Raw genomic sequence first — 27345 nt, 5'->3', positions numbered from 1 at the left:
TCCAGGGATCCAGGGGCAGCCACAGCTCCTCTGCCAGGACAACCCATCCTTCTCTGCCTTGGGGTGGGAGTGATGTTCCCTTGTTCCCCCTCTCTGGGCAGCCAAGGTTTTCCTCAAAAGCTGCATCTCAGGTTGTTCCAGCTGCTCTCTGATGGGTGTTTCTGTAGTGTTGGGCTTGAGGTTTTTCATCATTCTTACTCACTTTTGCTGTCTCTGTGTTTTTCTCACCACAGGTCCTTTCCTGAAGCCTTCATGGGAGGCTTCTCCCTTCCTTTCCCTCTGAGCTCTCCCATTCTCAGCTTTTCTGGCTCTTCCCTTGTTTCTTTCTCTCTGTAGGATAAAAGATCTCCCTCTCCAATCCCTCAGGCTCTATTTATTATATCCACAATACTTTTAAGGGGTGAAATGATGGGTTTGTAAGATTGGCAGTGAACTGGAGCCCTTTATTCCCTCTGGGAACACTTTTTTCCCCATCCTGGGACTATAAATCTGAGTTTGCCATATGTGTGAGTCATTTCCCTTTGATGAGAGTCTGCTCCTTTATATGAAAGGAGTTTTTAGACCTTTTCCTACAGGAAAATGTGCCTCATCCCAAGCACAATTGATATCCATCCTGTTATTCTCAGGAGTTTCACCTCAGAGGTGTAAAACCGAGTGAGTTCCTGGATCTTCCCTCCACATCCCAGAAGTTTCCTTCTGCTTTTGCTTGTCTTGTGAAGGCAAAGGAGTTTTGGAGGATTTGGGCTCGATTTGGGGGTTATTTTTGAGGTTCACATAAATTCTGAACCTGGATCCAGGAAGAACCTTCAGTTTCATTAATCCTACAAATGGCATTGTTAATCTCAAAAAGATCTTCTTAAGGGAGGCTATTTTTAATTTTTTGCCTTTAATGACTCCAGTTGAGCAATTTAAAACCATTCGTGGTTGGGGGATGTTTCTGTGGGTTTTTTGTTTGGTTTTTTTCTTTCTAAAGTACCAGAGAATTCCCACAAATCTGGGGATAAAATCTGGAAATAAAAGACTGGAAAGTGCCACTGCTGGGGTGATTTTGCTGCACTCCTTGGAGCTCTTCTGCTCAGCAGTGATTCCTCATGGTGACCTCAGAAAAGAGCTGATGGTAGAGATTTGCAGAGTTGGATGGAAGTGGAATTCCAATTCCCAACAAAAAGAGTAGCTAATGATGGGAAAAGTGTGCTGAGGACCAGGGGAAATGTGCCTCACTTGGAGCCTGGCAGTGAAATGCACCTGGATTCAGCTGGGGGCTCTTGGAATTGGGTGTAGGAGCTGTGTCCTAATTTTGTCCATTCCAATGGTGCCCCAAAAGTCTTGTGGAGTCTCCTCCCTGCAAAAATCTGAATATTTGCCATGGGAATACTCCTGGGACACAACCAAACATTTTCTTCGTGGAGATGAGGATTGGGAAAGCTAAATCTAGATGGAAAACATGGAATGTGGCAGAAGATCACACCTGGAAAGATTTTTTTCCAGCGTTTTTGGGTTCAACATGTTTCTCTTGGACATTATTTTTCACGTGGTGGGGTCTCCTTGGAAGTCAAATAATTCATGGATTGATATTCCAAATCATTTATCTGTCATGATCAGCCATTGGGGTTTCACTAGGGATTTGTTTTAATGGATGTGGGGAGAAAAAGGGGATTCAGGGGTTGGAAGAGCTGATTTCCAGGGAAAGATGGAAAAGCGTTATGTACGGAAATCCCAGGGAGACACGGGAAGCACCTACAAAGTGTGAATTCCCTGTGGGGTGAGGAGGGGTGGGAGTTGTTTGGGATGGAGTTTGGAACTATGAGGAGTGAGGTGGAATTCCAGGACTGTAAATACAGGGAGAAGGATGGGAAAGACCTCCCTGGGACAGAGGGGATTTTCTCTGGAACTCCCTCAGACAACATCCCCGGGATGGTCCCACAAGGGCCGGTTTGGCCTCCCCTGAGGTGTAACCGAGGCCTCCTCCTGCTGTCCCTGATTCCACACTCCTGAGGGGGGGCTTTGCTTTCCATTCCAGGGCTGCTTTTGGCAAAGAGTCCGAAGTTCTGATTGGGAATTTGGGAGACAAACTGATCCCTCAGCAGGAGATCCTGCGGGACGTCAGCGACCTCAAGGCCTTGGCCAACCTGCACGAGAGCCTGGAGTGGCTGGCAGGACGCACCAAGGCAGCTTTCTCCAGCCTCTCAGCGTCCCAGAGTAAGTAATTCCTGAGGGAAACCTCTGCCTGGGGGTTGGAACAGTGTAAATACAGGATTTTAGCAGGAATGAGCACCTTTTGTTCCTGCTTTTCTGTGTCAGAGGGAAGCAGAAAGCGAAGCAGCTTCGTCTCTGTTCCTCCTGGGGGCTGTGGGCTCCAGGAGCATCACTTCCAACTTGGAAAAGTCTTTCAGCTTTTGAAGGCAAAGGAGTTTTGGAGGATTTGGCCTCGATTTGGGGGTTATTTTTGAGGATTTTGAGGGGATCCCAGGACTCAGGGGGATGTGGTGAGGATACAGGGAATTTCTGCAGTTTGGTTGGTGAATCTGGAGCAGAATCCTGGGGGAAGGTGCCCAGGACTGGGGGCAGCTGAGCTCTCCTGGGAGTTGGGAATTGAAAATCAGCTCAGACTTTTTTTTCTGGGAATTCATGAGGGAAATTTGCTGGTGCTGAATAAAATCACAGCGTTTTATCTCCATTAAATCATTGTCCCTTTTAACAGAGCTTCTCTGGGTGACTGAAATCTCTTCCTGTGGCTTCTAACTCTGGTCTAGAGCAGGACTTTAAACTCCTCACTCAGCTTTCCATGATCAGTTCCTTTGGATCCAGAAGGATAATTAAGGTTATACAATCAATTAACAATTAAAACCCAAATTACTCCAGGTAGCTTTAATATCCTATAACCCAGACTTTGATTTCTCAATACCTGGATGACAACACTTGCTCTGTTCTCGCTTTAGAGGAGTAAGAACAAACAACAAAATTAAACAAAACCCAGTGGGAAATGCTATTAAAGTTCAGTAGCCAAATATTTATTTAGTTACTGGGAGAGTTTTTGGGGCTGAGGATTTATGTTCTAACAGTCAGAGCTGTTAAAATAAAACATCATTTGTAATTCCAGGTCTGGTTGAAACTCAGGTTTTTAAATAAATCAATATTTTCCAGATATTAAAGGGCACGAGCGTGACTTTCAGGCTTTGGAGAGGACGTTCCACGCAGTGGTGAATAAACATATAAAAGCACAGAGAGTAATATTTCACTTGGCAGTGTCCTCCTGACAATAAAAATTCATCTTCCTTTGTAATAACTTCATCCTAAAATGTCTGTACACAAATGCCAGGAGGATCTGGAACAAGGGGAAGAAGGGGCAGTGGTAGGAAATTACAGAGGCTGTCCTGACCTCATGCTTATAAATGAAATTTTGATCTTTAATTCTTTCTCTTTTCTGCCCCAACAACTTGAGATTCAGTCCTGGTCCCACTCAGGGCATCATCCAAGGACCAGAATTTTTGGTGCAATGCCAGAAATTCCATAATCCCAATAATTCCATGACACGGAGATGGTGGCCCTGGATCGTGTCCTTGTGGGAAGTCAGCAGCTTTTCCAGCAAAGCTTCCTTGGATGCAGACAGGGAATTTATAAGCACAGCTCTGAATATCCAGAAAATGGAGCTGCGCAAGTCTGATTTTGGGAAACCCTAAAAAGAGGCGTGACCTGCTGGTGGCTTTGGGGTGAGCCTGTCAAAGGCCCCTTCCCAGAGATAAAAATTCAATAACCTCGGGCTGTGGATGGGCCGCAATTATCCCTCATTTAAACCCAGCCTAGCTAACACAGGGTTTTATCAGGCTGGGCAGTCTCTGCATTGTTCATTATTTGGTGTTTGCTCAGCTGACAGCTCTTCCATGGCTCTTCCCTTATCTGCTCCCCTTCAGAATTGGATTTTTTATTTCCCCAGCCAGTCAGATATGACAAAATCATTTCCTTCTGCTCTTGTCTTTTGAGGGAATATAAACTCTTTTTAACAATAATCATTTAAGGATTAAAGCTGCCGGGAGAAGATGAATTTGCTGAGGAAGTTGAGTCAATTTTAGAGAGATTTTGTAGGAAAATGGAAGTGGGGTTTCCCTTCCTCATCTTCTGTACTTTGTCAGCTGCAGACAGAACACACCCTCATCCTTTCCCCTTGTGAAGCTCCAGCCTTCTGAGGTTTCCTGAATATTAGAGAAGGAATTACTGTGCACCATGGAGGAGCTGAGACAATCTTCTTAAGATTTTTGACATTTTTAAGACCATTGCTTGCTGTGTGTAGGGAGGAGGATGAAAGATGAGCTGTTGGCTTCTGCAGTTGGAGCTGCCCTTTAAATTCAGCTGCTCGTGGCATCTCGTGACTTCAGATTGTTGTGATTATCAGGGAATGACTGACAGGCTTAAATTCCGTGTTGGGAATTGCTTTGTCATGGAATCATGGAATGGTTTGGGTGGGAAGGGACCTTAAAGATCATCCAGTGTCACCTCCTGCCTGGGCAGGGACACCTCCCACTGTGCCAGGCTGCTCCAAGCCCCAATGTCCAGCCTGGCCTTGGACACTTCCAGGGATCCAGGGGCAGCCACAGCTGCTCTGGGAATTCCATCCCAGCCCCTGCCCACCCTCCCAGCCAGCAATTCCCAATTCCCAATCTCCCATCCAGCCCTGCCCTCTGGCACTGGGAAGCCATTCCCTGGCTCCTGGCCCTCCAGCCCTTGGCCCCAGTCCCTCTGCAGCTCTCCTGGAGCCCCTTTAGGCCCTGCAAGGGGCTCGCAGCTCTCCCTGGAGCTTCTCCTCTCCAGGTGAGCACCCCCAGCTCTCCCAGCCTGGCTCCAGAGCAGAGGGGCTCCAGCCCTGGAGCAGCTCCGGGGCCTCTCTGGACTCTCTCCAGCAGCTCCAGGTCCTGCTGCTGTGTCCCCAGGGCTGGGGCAGCTCTGCAGGTGGGGTCTCACCTGAGGGGCACAGGGGCAGGATCCCCCCTCCCCTGCTGGGACCAGCCCAGGACTGGGGAGGTTCTGGGCTGGGGCAGGTCCAGCTCTCACCCCCCAAGACCCCAAATCCTTCTCCCAGGGCTGCTCCTGAGCTCCTCCAGCTCATATAAATCAGGATTGTCTTTCTCTTCTAGATGATTTATTGAAATTAAAATTTTTGCATTTGTACCGTGTGTTCATGGCTGTTCCTGCTCAGTAGCTGCTCTTCCCTCAGCTCCTTTGTGTGGAGAAATCTTTATTTGCTCAGTGTGTCGCGTTCACCTTCTCTGTGTGGGCCTTGTCTGTGTCATCCTTGATGAGTAATAACAGCATTTTAATGCATTTTTCCAGTTGTAACTGGAAAATCAGGCACCAGCCTGAGGAAGGACCTCCTGACCACTGCCTTCTCCACAAAAAGGAAAATCTCTTCAGGAACAGATCCTGAGACCGTTCCCCCTCTTCTTTATCCAGGCTGTGGCCAGAGCAGGTATTTTCTCCTGTTCACCCCAAATCCAAGGGGGTGTGGAAGTTGTTTTCACCTTTTCCTCTGCAGATGGGCAGCTGCTGGTTCAAACTGGTGGTGGACAAAGTCCCCCAGATCTTGTTGGTTCAGAGGAGAAGCAGAGGAAAGGAAGGAAAAGCTCTTCTTGGCTATTGTATCTGCTTGACCATGGCTCATGTCCACAGATCATTTTGTCCATCCCACATCTCTTCCCCCACAGAGTCCCAGTCTGGGTGAGCTACAACTTCATTCAAAAGCAGGGGAGGCAAAAATGAGGTTTGCTACAGCTTTTTCCTAAAATCCTGCATTTCTCTGCCACTGCCTGGCTTTATTAATGATAATACCGAGCATTTCCATCTCATTTTCCAGCCACAGATCTCAAAATCTGCTTTACAAAGGTTCCTGAGGGCCATTACAGCAGCAAGCCCATCCTTGGGCCACTTTGCCCCCAGAGGATCATCAGCCTCTCCTTTGCTTCCCTGAGCCTGGAATGGGCTTTGATGGCTGATCGGGAGCATCCTGCCCCACTCCAGGAATGATGCTTTTAAAATTGCTGCTGGAGCCCCTTTCTGCCACGGGGAGCTGTCATTTCCAGTCACTTTAAGGCCCCTCCAGAGTGGTGCAAAGGGGTTTCAGCACAAATGAAAATCAGGCCCGGTGTGGAGGGGAAATTGCTGCCTTTCATTCTGCAGCCAGGCCACCCAGCAGTGCCGAGCTCAGGCAGGGCTTTGTGTTTAACCCCCTAATGAACTGAATTCAGCTCCTAAATGGGGCTCTATTTCTCTCAAGCTGCAGCTGATTTTTTTTCCCCCTGTCACTGAACTTGTACCACATCTTGCTGTATTGATTGCTCACGGGGAATGGATTTTTTTTTTTTTAAGAGCTCTATTAATAGAGAACCTTATTTAAAAGCCAGATTAAAGACGATCAACATGGGCCTGCCCTGGGGCAGGGGAAGGACTTGGTGAATGCTGTGGCTTTGTTATTGCAACAAAAGTAAATTTCTGACTGCACCAGAAAAAGCTGCCCATTTCCATCAAATGCAAACCATTAAATTAACAAGATAAATCTTGAGTGCTCTGATGATTTGGTGAATATTCTCTGCTTCAATATGACTTAATCTAAATGACAGCTTTTTATTTAAGCTTCATAAATAGTCTTATTTTCCAATATTTCTTCTTTTCCACTGCCTGAGCAGTTGGGGCTTTTCTGGAAGAGCATAAATCCTGGCCAGCTGCCCTTCCCAGGTGCTGTGAATCTGCTTCATGTGATCATCTCCAATTTGCTGTGCCCCCATGGATGGACCTGCCCTGGGAACAGGAATTAACCTGGCCTGGGAGCTGCTGGGTCAAACTGGTGGTGGACAAAGTCACTCAGATCTCCTTGGTTCAGAGGAGGAGCAGAGGAAAGGAAGGAAAAGCCCTTCTTGGGTATTTTATCTGCTTGGCCATGGCTCATGTCCACAGATCTTCCTCTTGTCCATCCCACAGCTCAGCCTGTTCCTGCTCTGGGATGCTCAAGAGATTCCCAATGTTCTCCACAGGGTGCTCCAAATCCCAGCGTCTCCCCAGAGAGCTTGGGGTGGTGTTGAATGAAGGAATGAAGGAATGAAGGAATGAGATCCCTGCCTGGTCTCCTGGGTTTTCCCAGGTGGGAATGCCCTTGAGCAAGGACAGGGAGCTCTGCCATCCTCACCCAGAGTGATCTGTCAGGTCCAAACTAAACCAGGGGTGATCAACTGATATTAATCACCATTTGATTTGTAGCTTTGATAGAACTACAAATGTACATGGACTTAGCAAAGCTGTAGCAAACAGCTGGGAGAGCTGAGAGCCCCTTGAAGGGCCTGAAGGGGCTCCAGGAGAGCTGCAGAGGGACTGGGGCCAAGGGCTGGAGGGCCAGGAGCCAGGGAATGGCTTCCCGGTGCCAGAGGGCAGGGCTGGATGGAAGATTGGGAATTGCTGGCTGGGAGGGTGGGGAGGGGCTGGGATGGAATTCCCAGAGCAGCTGGGACTGTCCCTGGATGCCTGGCAGTGCCCAAGGCCAGGCTGGACATTGGGGCTTGGAGCAGCCTGGGACGGTGGGAGGTGTCCCTGCCCCTGGGATTGGAACTGGATGATCTTTAAGGTCCCTTCCAACCCAAACCATTCAGGATTCTATAGCCAAGAGCTGAGCAGAGCAATTCAGGCAGAGAACAAGAGTCCAGCTGGGTCTCTCTTGGCTGAGCTGACTTCTGGAGGACTAAACCCCTGGAAAATTTGGGATGGTGAAGTGTTAAATCATCTTCAAGACCAGCAGGGAACTGCTGAACTCACAGAGATAAAACGCCTGGTTTTGTTTAACTGAGCACGAGGAGATTTTTGGGTTTATTTTAGAATTTTGGCAAGAAAATTTCGTAGCTGGAATATGGCTCTGCTTTGCTCAGGGATAGAACCCACAGTCACCAGTCACCTAAAAGCTTCTGTTTTCCCATCTGAGTGATCTCCTGGTGCCTTCCAGAGCCTGTTTCCCCTCTGGAATGTCTGCAGCGAAGCTTTTCCCATGGATTGCAGCCTTCCCCAGCCTCAGCGCTTTCCATCAAATATTTAATGGTTGAGGAAACGAGACGTTGTTTTCCTGGCCTGGCTGCTCATTTATGGGTTGTTGTGGGAGACAACACCAGGGATCTGTCCCGGGATCGATCCGGTGCCGTGGGGTCAGCACTTAACTCACCATCATCATTACGCTAATTGCTTTCATTCCATCTTTCCTTCCTCCCACCCACCAGCCTTAAACGCAGGGGATTGTCATGTAAATAAGTGACCTAATTAGCGATGCTTTCAAACCGTTTTCCAGCCGGGTCCCGCGTGAGTAATGCCAGGAAATCGCGGTGTTGTGGGAATGGCTCCAAGGAGCCTGCTGGCCACTCCAGTTGGTTTCATTCCATTAAAGTCCTTTTATCTCTCCTGGAGAAAATGATTCTCTGATAGCAAAGATTGAGAGCAGAAAGTCCTCCCTGCTCCTCCTTGGTGTGGCAGAGGTGACGCCTCTGCTCTGGAAGGGGTGAAATTATTGTCAAAATTACGGGATTGGGACTCAAAATTACAGCCCGGGTTTGACGTCACCATTGGGTCGCTCTGATATCACCAGCACTTAAATTCCTATGGGATTTGGGGAAAATCACTCTCAAATGACCAGGAATTGTGGAGAAATCAGGCTAAGAGGCCGATCACCCTGCTGCTTGTCCCTTTTTCTTTCCCATTCTTCACCCTGAATTTGAGAACTCTTCATCATTCCCATGGATGTTCCCATTCCCACCTTCCTCTCCTGGACAAGGCTCGTTCATTCGTTGTCTTCCAGACCTCTGGGCTGCTCCTCTTGCTTTGCAAACCAATCTGGTAAAAACAAACAGCCCTCAAGAAACCACTTCTAGCTATAATTGTAAAAAAAAATATATCCTTAAGGATCTGTTTCACTGTAATTATTTTCATTATACTTCTACTCCTGGGAATCAGGACACTGATTAACTTCAGGAATTTTATTCCTTTCTCTTCCAGCAGGTCCAACAGACTGGGAGGTTTAAGGTTCTTTTGGAAATACATCCCTCTCAGGCCCAGAGAAATCCTGCAGTGAGGTTTTGCGGGTGTTTATTGAGGAAGGTGCTCAGTATCCTGGAGGACTCTGGGGAAAGACAGGGAAAGGGGGGTGAGGTTTTGGCTTGCTGAAGACTGATGGAAGTGTCTCCATTGACCTGGGATTTCCCCTGTTTTTAAGCAAAATTTGGCGAAGCACATTGGGGAAACACCAAACAGGGGGAAAAAATCCTTTCCAGAACCCAGAAGGAGACGAAAGGACTTTTTAAAATCAAGTCACTTCTGAGATAATAGAAGTCATCTCAGGAAATAATAATTCTGAGAAGGTCAAGCTCTGGGAAAATTACATTATAAATGACTGAAAACAGGAAAAATTAACACAGAGGAGTTTTGCCAGTTGAGGAGCAAATCCTGGACTTTTTAGGGATATCCTTCCATGGCGAAGTCAACTCTGTTCCTAATCCCGTGTTAGGATCCTGCTCTTCACTCTCCCTGCACGATTTTACTTCATTCAGTGAAAAAAACCCATCTTTTTAGGGAAAAACACCTGATCTTTGGAGTTTTTTAAATGAACCGAATGGTTTGGGGTGGTTTTCAGGCCTTTTCCAGACTGCAGAGCTCTTAAAGAAAAGTGTGGATCAACCAAACCTTCCTGGGGTTGTAGGATGGAGCTCAAACCTCCCCACACACTTCTTCTGTTGCCGCTGTATTTTATTAACAGATTCCTTTCCCCCCCAATAATCCTTTTTTTTTTTTTTTTCCCCAAGGCTGCATTTTTGCAGAAAAATGGAAAATAAACCACTTTTCCGAGGAGTTATTGCCTTTGGAAAAGTGCTAATTTCCTGGGGAAATTTATGCCCGGCGGCGGAGGCAGGCGAGGAGCTCCGCAGGCAGCGCTAACGAGACAATTCATTAAGTGCCGAGTGTACACACGCCGTAAAAAAACATTAATTCCCCAAATGAAAAACTAATCGGGTGTTTAGGCTGCTCTTTATCACCAGTGACAGCCTGGGCTCTGCTCATCATTAGTGTTTACCCAGCTGATATGGGCTGCAGCCCTTCCTTATCACCAGAGAGGTCGGGATGCTTTTTTCCAGCCTCGTCCCTTCTCCCACACTTGGATTTTAAGGGCACAAAGGCCATGGGAGGAAGTTTTCAGTGCCAGCCCTTCGCTGTTGTGCTCTTGCTTTCCTTTTCCTTCTCTCTTGCTCTTTTTTCTTCCCTCTGTGTCCCCGTCAGGACCTCGAGGAGATTTGCAAGGGGAAAATCCCTCCCTTAAGTTTCTTCTGACACAGCCTGAATTTTTCTCCTAGAAAACAGGATTCATGGGTGGAAATTGGCTCTGAGATTTGTTAATGAGCAGCTGAGCTCGTTTTCTCTTCACTTCTGTTTATCCTATAAGTGTAACTTTGTCCCTTTGGCACCGGTGAGTGCCCTTGCCATTGATCCCAGTAAAAGGTGAATTCCCAGTAAAATGCTGGGAATTTGTTTCTCATTTGAAAGGTCCTGATCTCTGAGAGTTGTCCTCTCCTGATGTTGGTGTTGCTTTAAGGAGGATCCCAGTGTTTCCATCGCTCAGCCCGTTGTGCAGGTCAGTGTTCTCCATATCCAGAGCTTTCCAGGAATCAGGACAAGGAGCAGGATTTGGGATTTGCATGGGATACTCGGTGCTGTCACTACCTCCCACACTTGGCTGAGACCAGGTGTCTGCAGGAGGAGGGACAAGCTCATCCTGGATCCATCCTTGTGGGAGTGAAGGATGTGCAGAGCCACTGTCCTTGGAAACTGCCTTTTCCTTTGGATCCATGTGAGGAAGGCATCCCAAATCCAGGTGGTAGGTTGGACCAATGACCTTTAAAGTTCCCTTCCAACATTCTTAGTTCCCTTCCATTCCATGATCTTGGAAGTCTTGGGAGGTATCATTGCTCTGAGTGTTTTATTTCCCTGGATTTAAATTCTACAAAAGAGAACGATTTAGGTAAAAAGCAGCAATATCTGGGTGAATATTTGAAGTATTTGTTGATAACTGAGAGGCCCAAACGTTCACACCTCAGTGAAGCACAGGGAAGATCTCAACCCCAAAATCCAGTTTGGCTTCCTGAGTTCCCGTCCCTCTGCCGTGAATCCCAAGAACTGTGGGAGAATCCAAATCCAGCTCCAGCTTTTATGGCTCATTCCAGTCCTTTCCTAGAAAGCTGGAATCCCCAAATGGACCAATTTAGGAGAGGGCAGTGACTGAGCTGTACCCTGGAGTCACCTTTTGGTGGGGCACAGACACCTTGGTGACACTCCTGTCCCCTCACAAAGTTTTGCTCACCAGCAGTTTTGCTCAGCTGTGTCCCAGAGGACTTAACAGAGAGGTGGTTTTTAAATAGCAAAATATTTTTAAAATATTAATTTTTTCATGCTTTTTGGGTGTAGAAGTCAGAGGTTTCCTGGCAGGAATCCTGCTGAAATAAGTCCTTGATGCTGGATCTGATGTTCACACCTCACTCCTTTAAAAAATAATCACATCTCTCATTCTCCCCAGCTTCACCCAAACCTTTTTCCTTTAAATACCAGATACTCTTCTTTTTGAAGGTGTTTGAATTGTTTTGTCTCCAGTGGCATCGTCTCCTCGTGGTGCTAAAAGCTGTGGGAATGGGAGGCACAGGGAACTGAGTCAGCTGGAATGGCAGTGATGGATAAAAACACATTATCCAGGTTTTACCTGCTGGGAACTCGAGCACAGGCAGAGAAAGTGGTGCCTGAGATCCCCAGGAAAGTCTCCAGCAGAGAGAAGAGTTAACCCTGACTCTCCAAAGGCTTAGTCCAGCACCTGCCCCGTGACAAATTCCCTTTTCCCTGGGTTTTTTGGAGTTGCTCTTCTGCAGAGGAAGGAAGGAAGAAATTAAAATTTAAGAAGCTGTGAACTGGTCCTTCAACTCAGGAGGAGTTTCTCGCTACGTCTTTCCCAAAAAAACTGGATTTTCCCCAGTTTTCTGCTAGATTTTCCCTCAGCAGAGCTGTAAAATGTCTCTGTGAGCCTCTTCTTTCCCCCATAAAGCAAATTAGGGATTGCTGGGCAAATCCTGAGCATTTTGGAAGTTCCTTCCTGAGGTTCAGGTTGCAGAATTTGTCTCCTTGGATTGATTTTGCTCCCTGTGCTGTTAAACCACTGGGTTCTGTCAGTGGTCACTCTGCTCACACTTGAGTGGCTCCAGGGAATTGTTTAATATTCCAGAGGTCTGGCAATCCACATCCATCGATTTACAAGGCACAACTTGTCAGGAGGCACCGTGGAACTGCAGAACGACTGAAATCGGGGGTGACAAGGCCTGTGTTGAGTTTATTTTTCTCTGCTTTGCTGGAATGAAACGTTTCTTTTCTTCAGAGGGAGAGGACTTGGCTGTGATTTCAGCCAGGGAGGAGAAATCCCAAACAAAACTGGGACTGTCATCCAGCAGCAGGGAAAATTCACCTCAGACAAATTAATCCGGGGAGGCTCCAGGATGATAAAGGCCAGTGGAGCAGGACAGTGGCCAGGGTGTTGTGGTGGCCAGGTGGGCTCGTGTTCAGCTGGGTGGAAATGGAAATAGGTGAGGAAGGAGGAGAAGGGGGAGAAGAATTGGATGGCTGGTCAGTTTTTCCAGCATTCCAGGATTTTTTTTCCCTTTTCCCAGCATTTCAGCAGTCAGAGATCCCTCCCCTTTTCAGAGTGTGGTGAGTCCACACCCACAGGAAGGCTCAGCCTTTGCCCAGAGAAGTGCCCAACTCCACAGCCAGCTCCAAATGACATTTCTTACTCGAGGCCCTTTAATAATTTAGGCTCTGATTATTTTTTGCTGCTCCAGCTCATTTGTTGCCTTCGTGCTGCCAAGGATGATGAAGTAAAACTGTCTGCAGTGAGACTTAAAGGAATGGGATTTTCTCTCCTTGGTTCTTTCTGGATGTCCAGAGAAGAAAGGAAAATTGATGGGCTCTGAAAGGCTTCCTTGGAGCTCCAAAAGCAAAAATACACAGGAGAAATTCAGATTCATCCCCCAAAAAATCCCACCTGAGCCTTCTCCCTGCCAGGGGGCACTGAGCACCCAGAAGGATTTCAGTGCTTTAAACAGGGAGCGGATTGTGCCCGTCCCCCTCCTCCCCTTATCTCCACTGACAAATATAATTACAGCTTCACTTAAAGTGCTGCTAATGAATTGTGGAGAGGAGAAAAATGGCATGAGCCTCTCCCTGCAGCAGGAATGAGCTGACTCCTGCTTTTCGGGTGATGGCTGCATCCATCTCCAGCACTTCCAGGGCGGGATCTCCGGAGAGAGCTGGCTCTGCTAAACAGAGATGATTCCTGCACCAAGTCCATCTCCAGGAGGATAAAAACTTCTCAAAATGTAGGTTTTTGGGCTAAAAAATGATGGGTTTTCGTGCATGGTAAAGGTGGGGTTTCCTGCTTTCTGCTGTCACCAGATAAGAATCCTTAGGCTGAACCTGGGCTGAAGTCCTGCCACTCTCCAGTGTCACTTGGAGGACAAACAGCTCTCCCCAAGTGCCTCCTGAGAGTCCTGGGACAATCTGGAATTAGAGGTTGTGTAAATAAACCCCTCACCCCCTTGCTGATAATTTCATTTTCTTTGTGGGACAGAGCTCAGTGAGCAGAGAGATGCTGGGAGGAGTCTCAGGGAGGGAGAATCTTTGTCATTCCCACCCACCCAGGCTGGATTGTCACTCTCATTTCCCTCTTGATTCCTCTTTCACACTCCAGGCCAGGTCATTATTTCCAGCAGTATTTGCCAGGCTCTGAATTCCTCAGTGTTCCTTGGTTAAAAAAGTTACTCCGGGAATTTTGCTATGATCTTGGGAGTTGCTGAGGGAGGGGCAGCCACAGCTTCTCTGGGCATCAAAAATCATCTACTTCCACATTTTGTGATTTCCACACTTCTTTAACTGTCCAGTTCTCTCTTCTTTGCTCACCTCTGCTTCAGTTTGTTTTGCACCAAAAAAAATTGGGTTTTTTTACCTCTTCACTTCGTTTTTTTTAATCTTTCTGGGCTGGATCTGAGGGTGTGTTGAATTTTAGGCTGATTATTTTCAGTGTTTAATCCAAAGCTCAGCTCTCCCAAAGCAGGACTGTGGCTGTACAAAAGTCACACTTCCTTAGATGTCCCTCAAAATGGAATGTGATTGTCAGCAGTTCCTTGGGAATGCACAGATCCTTCCCATGCATGGTTGTGTTGGATCTGGGAAGGGTCTGGAGCCCCCCCAGGAGCACCTGAGGGAGCTGGGAAAGGGGCTCAGCCTGGAGAAAATGATTCCATGGTTCTACAAAGAGGGATGCCAGGGATGGGGAGCTCTGTGAGGGAAAGAATAATGTTGCCACGTAAAGAAGCAAATATAAAACATCAGTGAAAAAGGTTAGGCTGGAATTTAGATCCCAAACTTTGCTTTCCCTGTTGGAGAAGTGTTTTGAAGGAGCCAGCAAGGACAGAAATCTTTTCTGTGGCACAGGAGTCTCTACTTGAAGCCATGGGACACAGAGATTGTGGGGATGGGACTTGGAGATCCCTTTGCAATCCCATTATTTAATTCAAGTGGAAGTTGTGCAAATCTGATTTCAGACTCTGCTGGTCACCCCAGGCAGGATGTCAGCTCTAAAGTGCTGCTTGAACAAGGACTTGGACTCGGATATTTGGGATTCACTTCCTCTGGTTAGGGTGGAAATGTGGGATAACAGCAGGTTCCTCTGTTATGGAGCTGCTTCTGCAGCTGCAGTGGCTGCAGGGAGGAGACTCAGGGCTCAGGCCCCAAGGTAGAACACAAGGGATGAAGTTATGGAGTTGGAGCTGCTCTGGTGGCTGGGATACAATCCCAGGAGGTTTTTGAGGGAGGTCTCAGTGGAAGGAAATGATCCATGAGGAGCTCTTGGGTGCTGCCTGTGGTTTAATTTCTTTAATGCCTAAGAGCTGTGGTTAAGGAACAAACCCAAAGGAAGGCTCCTCTGAAGGGATGGGGACAGGTCAAGACTCACCTGAGGTTCATGGGGACATTGTGGTGACCAAAAAGGACCCTCTCACCTGTGGGTGCTGTGCCTCAGCTCCCAAGCAGCTCTTCCCTCCCTCCCAGCAGAGCAAGATAAACTCTCCTGGATTCTGCAGCCACAGGAATTCTCACCCCAGAGCAATCTCTTCCGAGGCAAATGTGTCCTGGTGGTTGATGAAACCCCTCAGATCCACTTGGGAGTTGAATCCATTGCAGGAGCACTTTGCTCCTTGAGACACTCCTGAATTAGAGAGGTTATTGCTCAGGAGGTGGAGGGAACACCCAGAGTTGGGATGGGAGCACACAAGGGCTGGATGGGATGGAGAACATCCCAAATTTAACTCTTTTCTCTTGCCAGCCATGTCCCCGGGCCAGGACAGCCATGCCAGCCTGGAACACCTTCCTGCATCCGAGCAGATCCTGCAGAGCCTGAGTGAGCTGGCCAGGTCCTTCCAGGAGATGGCCGATCGCTGCCTGCTGGTGCTGCACTTGGAAGTCAGGTAAAAACCTGGAAGTTGGGGATGCAGCAGGATCTGGGGAGGCTGCAGGTGGAGATCATGTCCACAGGACATATTTTAGCAGGAGACAAATAAACTTGTCCACGACAGCATCAAAGGTATGTCCAGAAATGCTGGATCACCAAATCATGGGTGGCCAAATGTGGGATGGAGGCAGGACACCAAAGGTGGAATTTCCTGGGGACATCTGTATCCTAACCAAAAGAGAATTTAGGAAGAAATTCCTTAATGTGGGTGTGGTGAGGTCCTAGCAAGGGTTGCCCCAGAGAAGCTGTGGCTGCCCCTGGATCCCTGCAAGTGTCCAAGGTCAGGTCAGAGCAACCTGGGATAGTGGAAGGTGTCCCTGCCCACAGCAGGGGTGGCACTGGATGATCTTGCAGGTCCCTTCGACCCAAACCACTCTGTGATTCCATGATTATGGATCAGAGACCAGGAAAAACATGATCTGGGGGACTTTGTCCTTCCAAAACAACCCAAGGGTATTTTCCTGGTCTAACAGGTGTCTCCACAGGTTTTTTTTTTATTGCAAATAGGGGCTTCTCCTCCTATTTTTTCCAACAGTAACAGGAACTGGGGAACCAGCTGGGTTTTTTCCAAGGGCTGGATAGTTTCATGAAGCCTCTGACTTCACTTTCAAAGATCGAAGGCAGCAAATCCCTCTCTTCAGGCTGCCAGCTGCCCACTCCAGGGCTGGGAAGACGTTTTTCCCTGGAGAATTGTTTAGGCCAGGTGTATTTCCATTGCTTCCCTTTGCTCTGAAGCATCAAATAGAAAGGGTTGTCAGAGATTTGATGGATCACCAGTTTGTTTTCTGGTGATGCATCCCGAGCCACGCCGTGTCCCCATGTGCATGGGCAGAACTCTGCTGGAGTCAGTGTGGAGCTCTGGAAAAAAATCCACATTAATTCTTGTCAGCAGTCCCTCATCCTGCCATCCATCATCTGCTGGGCTCAGAAGGATTCGAGGAAAAGGTGGTGGAAGTCTGGAAATGGAGCAGTTTTCCAGCTGTGCTGTAACACGAGGTGATGCCCGAGGTAACCCAGACTCGTGGGATGGGTTTCTGGCCTCTGTGGCTTCTCGTCACACTTGGGTTAAGCAAAAATCCCTAAAATGGAATTTAGGGATAAATTCTGCTGTAATTCAGAGCAGAGCACTGCCCAGCTCCTCCAGGGCTTCCAACAGGAGCCGAGTTCAGAGCTGTGAATTCACCAAACCACATCCCTGTGTCCAAAGGGAAGGGATTGAGGAGAGATGCTGACATGAGGAAAACCCCAGGGAGGTGGGAGCTTCCCTGGATCCCTCACTCTGCATTTCCAACCACCTGCAGTGGCAGAGAACAACCCCAGTCCCTCTGGTGCCTGTTTCTAGCAGGATTCTCTGCTGTTCCTACACCCATTCCCTGGATCTGTGCCATTTCCAAGGTGCACAGCACAATGGGAGTTCAGCCACAGAATCCCTGTGCTTTCAGCAGGGACTCAGCACTTTTGGGAAGAGCTTGGGAATTTATCCCACCTCTGGCTGCTGCAGGTGCAGCCTGAGGAGACACAGCCTGGTAGATTTGGGAATTTGACATCATTATCCCATTTCTCCTGCCTCAGAGCCCCTGTTCCTTCCGGATGCAGGTTGGTGTTGTCTTCTCCTCTTCCAGTAGCCCTGGACATGACCCTGAGGTCACTGAGATCCTGCTCCTTGGATTTGTAGCTGCTTCCTTAGTGGAAGCATTTGGCACATTGAGGTCATTCACCATTCCATGGAATCACATCCTACAATCCTGGAGAGGTTGGGGTTGAAAAGGACCTTCAAGATCATCCACTGCCACCTTCCACTATCCCAGGTTGTTCCATGCCCCATCCAGCCTGGGAATGGAAACATCTTTTGTTGGAATAACCATGAAATTTTAGACTACTTCATGTCTGTTACAGGATTTTCTTATTTCAAAAATAATATATAAAATTATATATAAGAAGCTTTTACTCTGGGAATTGCCCTAAATTGGGCTTGCCTGTGATGGACACCTCAAGGGTGTTTTCCAGGGAATATGAAAGCCTGGACCTCTCACTCACAGCTTTGGGCCACTCTGGTGTGAACTTCCCATCTCCATGTGCTGATCCTGAGTTATGCCCCAAATGCCAGGGATTCTCCCCTTTGTTTTGATTTGTTCCACTGGCAGTTGAATTTCAGAGTCGTGGAATCATTTAGGTTGGAAAAGACCTTTAAGACCATGAGGTCCAACCATTCCCAGCGCTGCTGAGGCGTGTCCCCAAGTGCCACATCCACATGGCTTTCAAATCCCTGCAGGGATGGGGACTCCAGCCCTGCCCTGGGCAGCCTGTGCAGGGCTGGACACCCCTTTCAATGCAGGAATTTTCCCTAAAATCCAGTCTAAACCTCTCCTGGTGGAAGCAGAACCAAACCCTGTCCCCACTGAGTGATCACAAAAGTAGAGGAATGGAATTTTTCCATTCTGCTATGGAATTTTCTGGACACAGCACTTTCCTCTCTGGCTTTGAGAGAAAAGACTTAATTACAATTTTTTGCAGAATCCTAATAGGGGATTTGATTGCACAGAATTTCTCCTTCCATGGAGGGATGATGGCCAGGCACGTTGGTGAACAGGAAAGAGTTGCAGTAGTGTGAAATGCTTGGGAATAGGCACGATCTTGGAATTTTAACGACCATTCCATGACCCCTGGCTCACTCATTCTGCCAGTTACCCCTGTTACAAGGTTTTCATGGAAGGAGTTCCTACTGGAGCATTGGTATCGTGTGGGAAGTTGGGGAATCCTGGGAAAATTCAGCGGGATGATGGAGGTCACATCTGTCATCAAGGGTCTGTTGGATCCGTCTCTGAAGATGGACAATGCCTTTAACACAGACATCACTGCCCATCTCCTAAAGTTATTTTTTTACCAGCTTGAGGAAGGAAAAAACCACTTTGCACCCCACAAATATTTTAAAATGGGGGTTGTTGCATCGTGGTGTTTCTCCCTCGTGCCTCACAGGGTTCACTGTTTCCACTACCTGATCCCTCTGGCCAAACAAGGGAATTACGCCATCGTGGCCAACGTGGAGAGCATGGACTACGACCCCCTGGTGGTGCGGCTCAACAAGGACATCAGCGCCATCGAGGAGGCCATGAGTGCCAGCCTGCAGCAGCACAAGTTCCAGTACATCTTCGAAGGTCAGGCACGTTCCAGTCCTTCCTTAATAAAGGCTTTTCTGTTCTCATCCCAAAGCTCCATGGGGTTCCTTTCAGGGATAAAGCAGACTGAGGTGCTGTTGTCACCTAGAAAACATTGATGAGTGAGAACCACGTGGGGTTTGACTGGCTGGGAGAGCTGGGAATGTTCCCCAGGAGAGGAGAAGGATCCAGGGAAGCCTCAGAGCCCCTTGCAGGGCCTAAAGGGGCTCCAGGAGAGCTGCAGAGGGACTGGGGCCAAGGGCTGGAGGGACAGGACACAGGGAATGGCTTCCCAGTGCCAGAGGGCAGGGCTGGATGGGAGATGGGGAATTGGGAATTGCTGGCTGGGAGGGTGGGGAGGGGCTGGAATGGAATTCCCAGAGCAGCTGTGGCTGCCCCTGGATCCCTGGAAGTGTCCAAGGCCAGGCTGGACATTGGGGCTTGGAGCAGCCTGGGATAGTGGGAGGTGTCCCTGCCCGTGGCAAGGGGTGGCACTGGATGGGCTTTAAGGTCCCTTCCAACCCAACCCATCCTGGGATTCTGGGATTCCGGGATTCCCTGTTGGTTCAAGAAGAGGGAAGTGACTCCACACAGAGCCACGGGGACCATTCACATCCTGTTGAAGTTTAAATTCAGACTCGTGGTCCTCGTTAATCGCAGGCACCTCTTAAGCCCAGGTCTGGGATTTACAGATACCCCACACTCGCTGCCTCTTGATGAACATAAATCCTTAATTTAGACTTTTAATTGGCCTCTGGCCTTGCCCAGACCTGTGCAGTGTAAACCAGGCTGGGGTTTTGCTGTTTGTAGTGTGACACAAGTGGATGCTGCATTGTGTGGGGGGTGGCTGTGTCCTTTAGCCCCCAGCTGTGTCCTTCTGACATCCTTCAGACACAGGAAACTGTTCAAGAATGATCAGAGAGGGGTTGTGCCTTGAAACACAGCTCATTCCTGCTCCTGGAGACTGAATTTACCAGGGAAAACACCACCCTGGATAACGGATTAAAATCCTCTGTTTTTACAGGAGCAGCAGTGATCCATTGCTCTGCCCAGACAGGGAAGGGGCATTATGTCCATAAATCAGTGGTTGTGGTAACACAGCACAGAGGTTTGGGGCAGTTTTGTGGTTTTACTAAAGAAGGGAACGTGGAGGAAAGTCCTAAACTGCACCATGAAGATTTCTGAGGGTATCCAGGTGAAATCCATTTGTCCCGTGATCCAGCCCACACGCACCACGTACCAGTGCTCATTTTGGGGTTTTACCATGAATTATCAGCACTAAATCTCTTCCCTCTTGCAGGTTTGGGCCACCTCATCTCCTGCATCCTCATCAACGGCGCCCACTACTTCAAGCGCATCAGCGAGTCCGGCATCAAGAAGATGTGCAGGAACATCTTCATCCTGCAGCAGAACCTGACCAACATCACCATGTCCCGCGAGGCCGACCTGGACTTCGCCAGGTGAGCAGAAACCTCGGTGTTTGTCACTCCTTTGGTGTCCATAGGAGCAGAGGTGGCTCCTTCCAAAAGTCTCAGGTGGCTGGGTGGGTGTCGAGTTCAACACATGGTGGTCATTTTTGCTTTCCTTTGGTTGAACAACATTCAGTGGGACACAAAACCATCGAATCCGGGAGTTATTGAGGTCAGGAAAGATCTCCAAGGTCATCAAGTCCAATTGTGGATCCGTTGAGGTTGGTGTGAGGTCCCACCAAAGTGTCTGCACGTGGCACTTTCTTGGGGCTTTCCAAGACCAAAACCCAGGCAAGAAAAAGCTTCCAAAGGTAGTGGGTAGAACTTAAACTGGATGAAACTGGGGCTTGGATTTATTCCCAGGTGGGAAATATTTTGGTTTGTTGAAGGCTCAGGGTCACCAGATCCAGGTTGGCCTGAAGGGACATCTCCCTCAAGTTCTGTTACCTTGAAATAGCAGTAACAGCAAAATAAACCCAAAACTGGGTGTGGCAGACCCCCTGCAGACTTCTCCCACATTTTGGGATTTATTCACTCGAGGAAGATTGAGGAATAAGCAGATGGGTGAAGGCAAACCCTGAGCAGTGGTTTTGGCACCTGGACTCAGGGCTGGCTACAGGGAGCTCCTCAGCTGATGCTCTGTGGCAGCAGCTGGGTCAGGAGGGGACAGCTGAGCCCAGGAACAGCCAGAGGAAAGGTCTGGAACGTGGAAATGAAGGAATGGGGTCGAATGAGAGAGGTTTGTGTGGCACTTGGATCCGAACCACCACCGGGAAAACTTGGTGCTATCATTTGGCCTCTGCTGGTGGAGGCTGAATTAGGAGGGAAGTTTGGATTCCCATGGATGAGGAAGAGTGTGACTGAGTGCCTCATTTATTTGGGATCTCACCTGGAGAATGATCATTATTGAATTCATTTCTTCCTATCAGCACTGGCATGAGGAAGTTGTGAATGCTGAGGCCTGCAGGAGGTGGAGGGAGAAAGATGAATTAGTAATTCTCCAAGGAATAAACTTCCCAAATTCAATCTTTTCTTCCTTAAATGACCACCCTGTGGTGAAGGAATTTTTCTAATATCCGACCTAAACTTCCTTTGGCATGACTTGAGGCCATTTCTATGTGTCCTGTCCCTTGTTCCTTGGGGGAAGAGCCTGATCCCCACCCTCCCACAGCAGCTTTGTGCCAATTTCTTCCCTTCAAATCCATTCAGCAACACTTCTTAGTAGCTTTCACGACTGCATCACCTCCCTCTTTTCTTTTGGGGCGTAATTCCATGCTCTGAGGAGTCTGTTTGATTCTTTAGTTCTTCAGATGGCTCTTGAATGTTTAAATGTTTATTATCCAGATTCTCCTTTTACATAAACAAGGCTCTGGTGCTTCCAAGCCCTGCCCTGCTCACCTGAATTCACAATCACCTGAGCAAGTTCCTCACGTCACCCCAGGGACTCCACATACCCAGGTCTACTCAAACTATTAAATAAACATAACAGAAAGCATAAAACAACATCAGGCTGGGATAAAAGTGATTTGTACCTCTGTGATAGGGCTCAGGCAGGAATCTGTAAATGCTCTGTGCTGTGGTGAACTCTCAGTTTTGCCTTTTTCAAGATCAAGTGGTTTTTTCCTGTACAGGAGCAGTGGCAGAGCTGATGGAGAAATCCTCACTCCCCTGCTCTTCCTTCCCCCTGCACCTCCTGGGATAAATTCCCTCCCTGCCTCACTTCCCCAGGGAATTGGGGGATCGTGAGTGGGACAGGAGACTCCTAACCCTGCCTGGATATTTCTGTGTCCTTGACACTGAGGGTTCAAGGAGCAATTAGCCTCAATTAACAATCAGTGCATCACTCTCCACACAGCCCCTCTCCACACATTACATCTGAATTCTGGAGCAGCTCCCTTTTCTCAAAGTGAACCTGTTTGAAATCAGATGTGCTCCAGTTTGTCGGAAAGACCAGAGCAGTTGAGAAAGGACCGGAAGTCCTTTAAGATTTTCCTGGGTGTCATGTGGATTTTGCTTTTCTTTTTTCCTTCTGATATGGTCTTCGAGGCTTTTTAGGGGCCTCAAAGAGCACTGGGCATCCCCTTTCTCCTCTGCTCAGTGACTTTAGGCAGAAATATCACCCAGGGAAGCTGGAAGGGGAAGCCCTTTCTTCTCTGAGGCCAAAATCACGTGGAGGATTTACAGCAAACCCAGGTAACACCTGTTGGTCCTGATGAGGCTCTTGCTGTTTTAAAGCCCATTTTTCCAAAGCTCTGTAACCTGCAGGTGACAACAGCAGTATTTGCTGTTTTGGGAGCAAGAGGAAAACACATTTTAAATGAGTTTTGCCTGAAGATTCTCAGTTCAAGGCAGGGAAAGTCTCGGCAGAGCATCACAGAGCAGAGCTGGGAGCACGTTTCCATTGAAAAAAATTAAATTGCCAAGTGGTGTGAGGAGTTTTTTCCACCAGGAGAAAGGGTGAAACAGGCTGGTCCTGGCTGCTGAGGTGTCACAAAGGATTTGTAGCATTTGTTAAATTTCCTATAGATATTAATAGGTTTTTCACTCCTGTGTGTGTTCAGTATCTAGGCCAGCAGAAATGCAGGAGGTTGTTGGGGCTTCCACTACTTTATTAAGGAAAAAGCTGGATTTTCTCCCTGGCTAATATCCATGCAAAGTCTGGGACTGAGTTTGACTTCCAAACACCTCCAAATTTCCAAAGTTTCACACCCAGAATTAGATTTAAGGCACAAGAGGGATAAAAGCTTCAAATTCGAATTTCTATTCAGGTCTTCTCCCTTGTGCCTTCTTTCCTCCTCTCCCTCTATCCCCATCCAGAATTCTCTTGGATTTTATGAAGATTTCATCAGAGGTAGTCACAAAGGGTGAGCATTCTGCTTCAGACTTACCCTTCAATAAAATATCATTGGAAAAAGTGGCTCTCTGAGTCATACAAGTGTTAAAATTGAGTGCTCTGGAGAGTGAATCGAGGTGGTTGCAAAGGGAAGGGAGAGGGCAGGGACGAAATGGGAACATTTTCTCTAACAAGTGTCTCCGTGACCTCGGAAATGGAGGCTTCTGAGCAGTGCTGTCATTGTCCCTGGGTCTCAGTGTCCTCCCTGCCTTAGGTGGTGGCAGCAGAGGGATCCACAGGTGTCCCCACACCTGGGAATCAGCTGGAGCTTTCCCTGTGCTGCCATTCCCATTGTTCCCATGGCCACCCCTCCTGCAGGGACCAGGAATCTTTTCCTGCTGTTGAAGGTGTTACCAGGGATATCAGCTGTGACGTTTCTGTAGCAGATGTGGCACCTCGTTGTCACTGCTGGTGGATCCTGACCACTCCGGAGAAATTCCCAGGGAAATAGGGTGGGGAGAAGCCATCAGAGCTCCACTTGTTCCTGGTTTTGCCATCAGTGAACCCAAATCATGGAGTCACAGGATCATTGAGGTTGGAAGAGATTTCCAGGACCATCGAGTCCAAGCTGTGCCCGATGCCCACCTTGTCCCCAGCCCAGAGCACTGAGTGCCATGTCCAGGAATTCCTTGGACACCTCCTGGGATGGGGACTTCAAACCTCCCTGGGCAGCCCCTGCCAATGTTTAATCACCTTTTCCATGCAGGAATTTTCCCAGTATCCACCCTGCCCCTGCCCTGGCCCAGCCTGAGGCCGTTCCCTCTCTCCTGTCCCTGTTCCCTGGGAGCAGAGCCCGACCCCCCCGGCTGCCCCCTCCTGTCAGGGACTTGTGCAGAGCCACAAGGTCCCCCCGGAGCCTCCTTTGCTCCAGCCTGAGCCCCTTTCCCAGCTCCCTCAGCCACTCCTGGGGCTCCAGCCCCTTCCCAGCTCTGATCCCTTCCCTGCACACGCTCCAGCACCTCGATGGGTCTGGGGAACACTCACGTTACTCAAACCCATCTTTATTCCAAGGCCAGGTTGGATGGGGCTTGGAACAGCCTGGGATAGTGGAAGGTGTCCCTGCCCATGGTAGGGGTGGGACTGGATGATCCTTAAAATCCCTTCTCACCCCAAGCATTCCATGATTCCATGATCCTGTGAAAGTTTAGGATGGAGGACGCAGCTGGAGCTTGAGCTTTTATCAAACCCGCGTCAAACTCTGCGTCACTGCTGGGTTGGATCCCAGGGCTGGAGTGCATCTTCGGCACTCCGGGCTCCTCTCCTGCCCTGGCTGCCGGGCAGGGCAGTTTTTTCTTGGATTATTCCCAGATTTCTGCTGTTCCCCACTGCACAAGGCAGTCCCGGGCAGGAGGAATCAGCAAGGACCTGCTGCCATCTACTGGGAGCTGCCGAGGGAAAGGGAAACATTCAAACATCCCAGTGCTCGGGAGGAAGACTTTGCATTGCCAAATCTTATTTCTCTGGCTGATTTTACTCTTGATAAATACTGTGGTTGTGCGTGGGTTGCCCGAGGATGGAGCTGGTGGAGGGAGTCTTCCTCTGAGAGCCATCCTTGAGCTTGATTTGTGTGTGGAGAGCATCAGGTCCAGCAAATCCTGACCCAGATCCCTTTGTTCGGTGTCAGGTGTCTCTGCAGAACTCCTGAGATGCTCCTCTGCTGCCTGTGGGTGAGGGAAGTATCTCAGATGTTCTCCTTGGAGCTGCCCTCAAGCCAGGACTAAATTTGGGGTGTTTAAATCATTCAGTTTGAGTAAAACCCATGTCAGCTCAATAAACAGGGCACTCTAATGCCTGCACTTCATAACCTGAATTGTGAAAGGTAAAATCCCCAAATCTTCACAGTCTGGATCCCAGAAAGTCCCTTCCCTACAGGGGATCCAGGGCCAGAACAGGCTCTGGAGGAAAAGGTTGCCTTTGCTGACAGCGTGGGAAAGTTGTGTTGTCTCCATCACAGGCTGGACTCGTGTGTCTGGAGCACGTCCTTGTTTGGGTTTGCAGCTTTTAATTAACAAAGCTGCTTTAGTTTTCAATTAAGGACTCGCTTACAACAAAATCCGCATTTTCTTTCCCTTTCTTTTCCGCCTTGTTTGCTCCCCCCTGTAGTTTCCACTGAGCTTTGATCTCAGTGCAGGTTTAATTAGCTGTAATTAGTGGTTTCACTGCATTAACCAAAAATCCTGATCGCAGAGGATTAAAATCCACCCCTCAGCTTGATGGCCTCCTCCTCCCCTTCCTCCTGCTGCTTCCCCAGGGGGATTTAGGGGATCAGAGGGTCCCTGTGTGGCCCTTCCCCAGACGGCTGCTGCCCCCTCATTCCAAAGAGCCACCCTGTTATGGGATCATTGAAATTCCCTGGAACAGATCCCCCATCCAGGGATTTAATTCCCACTTAAATCTGCAGCTGCCAGGAGTTTTAGGATGACTCCAGTCTGTCCCTTCACAGCATTCCATGGAGCACTTACTGGGGTCTCTCCCTGCTTTCAGTACATTTGGAATCATGAAATCCTTTAGGTTGGAGAAGCCCTCTGAGACTGAGTCCAACCATTCCCCCAGCACTGCCAAGGCCACCACTGACCCCACGTCCCCACGTGTCACATCCACATGGCTTTAAATCCCTCCAGGGATGGGGACTCCACCCCTGCCCTGGACAGCCCTTTTGGGGAAGGAATTTTCCCGATATCCACCCTGCCCCTCCCCTGGCCCAGCCTGAGGCCGTTCCCTCTCTCCTGTCCCTGTTCCCTGGGAGCAGAGCCCGACCCCCCCGGCTGCCCCCTCCTGTCAGGGACTTGTGCAGAGCCACAAGGTCCCCCCGGAGCCTCCTTTGCTCCAGCCTGAGCCCCTTTCCAGCTCCCTCAGCCACTCCTGGGGCTCCAGACTCTTTCCCAGATCCTTCAGCCAGGTGCCTGCTCCAGGTTTCCCAGACTTTCAGCTTTTCCAGTCCTTCACGAGCTCCTGGAAGCTGTGGAGTGGCCAAGTCCTTTGCTGAAGCCTCCCAGCTCCTCAGCACAGGATGGAGAGGAGATTTTGGAAGATGTGACTCTGCTCTTCTCCATGGATGTGCACAGTCCCTCTCAGGGCTGCTCTCAAATATTCCTCCCCAGGACAACCCTTGAGGCTTTACACCCTGTAGTAACCCCAGAGTAACTGCAGTAGGGGCTAAATTAACACGGCACTTCCTCCACCCCGACCACGCTGGGTATGGGAAGTCACGGAGCATCCACTGTCCTTAGGAATCGCTCCAAGTGCCAGAGGAAGCATCTGAAAATACCAGCAGGCTCTGGAAGGCACCAGTCCTGCTCAGCCTTCCCAGTGTTGACTCAATGTTTTATTTTGATCAGGCATTTCAGCCCTTCCCGGAGGCACTTTTAATCTTCGCTCTGTAACCTTTAAAGAGAGAGGTTTTCGTGGCCTCTGCAATGATTTTTTTTTTTGCCTGGATGGGGATGTCTGAGCTGCTCCGAGTAAAGAGATTAATTCAATTTTCCTAAACTGGAAATGGACTGAAAAACTGAGAGGCTTCATTGACTTTTCCTCACTCGGCTCGTGGTGTGTTAGAGAAACAATCAATGGGGGTGAACTTCTCAGCCAGCAGAAACCTGGCGTTCCCATCTCCAGGGAACCAGCTGGGGAAGATGGGAATAAACATTTTTAAGAAGTCTGGTTTGGCCAGAGCGCGTTCCTCCTCCGTCTTAAAACCATCAGGATAAATTCTCCTGGAAATGAATTACAAACAAATCCCTCATTTATCCCCGAGGTGACAGTCTTTTGCTGATACGTGCTTTCTGGAGACTAATAAGTTTTGAATGTCTGGGAGGGGGGAAGGAAAAAAAATCAAAGTAATTACTTTGTGTTCCCAAGCTCCTTATTTGAGTAGGTGCCTGTGTGTTTATCTCCCTCTGTCATGCTGCATTGCTAATGGTAATTAAAGGCAAGGGATTTTTCTTGCTGGAAGTTGTTCTTATTTTCCACCTTTAGTGATTTTGGCCTCGGCGACGACGCTTTGCCACCGGCCAGTTACTTGTGAACTGCTCTCGTAGAAGGGCTGAGTTCAGGAAACTCTGCCTGTGCAGCTGGAATTGGATCATTTTGTTCATGCAGGCCTGTGCAATGTGAGTTGGGCGTTGGTTTTGTTCAGGCCGGGGTTTGGAAGCACATCCTGGAGGTGTCAGTCCTGGCGGCCGCTGTCATCTCCGTGGTGGCTCTGGGAAACCACGGAGAACT

General features: G+C 48.8%; 1 protein-coding gene across 4 annotated transcripts in view; it reads left to right on the top strand.

Annotated features, from left to right (window-relative positions):
• Positions 1–27345, top strand: part of EXOC4 (exocyst complex component 4) — a 292499-nt gene that overhangs the window by 249012 nt on the left and 16142 nt on the right. For 2 of the 4 annotated variants that reach the window (XM_069034175.1, XM_069034176.1), the window contains 4 exons: positions 2021–2199; positions 15422–15563; positions 18584–18762; positions 20063–20222. In XM_069034175.1, the coding sequence (XP_068890276.1) occupies positions 2021–2199; positions 15422–15563; positions 18584–18762; positions 20063–20222 (660 nt within the window). The other 2 variants (XM_069034191.1, XM_069034182.1) reach the window with 2 other exon arrangements.

The sequence above is a fragment of the Aphelocoma coerulescens genome, chromosome 1A (assembly GCF_041296385.1).
Source record: "Aphelocoma coerulescens isolate FSJ_1873_10779 chromosome 1A, UR_Acoe_1.0, whole genome shotgun sequence".
NCBI lineage: Eukaryota > Metazoa > Chordata > Aves > Passeriformes > Corvidae > Aphelocoma > Aphelocoma coerulescens.
Note: the sequence above shows the minus strand (reverse complement) of the source record. Positions and strands in the feature narration are given on the sequence as shown.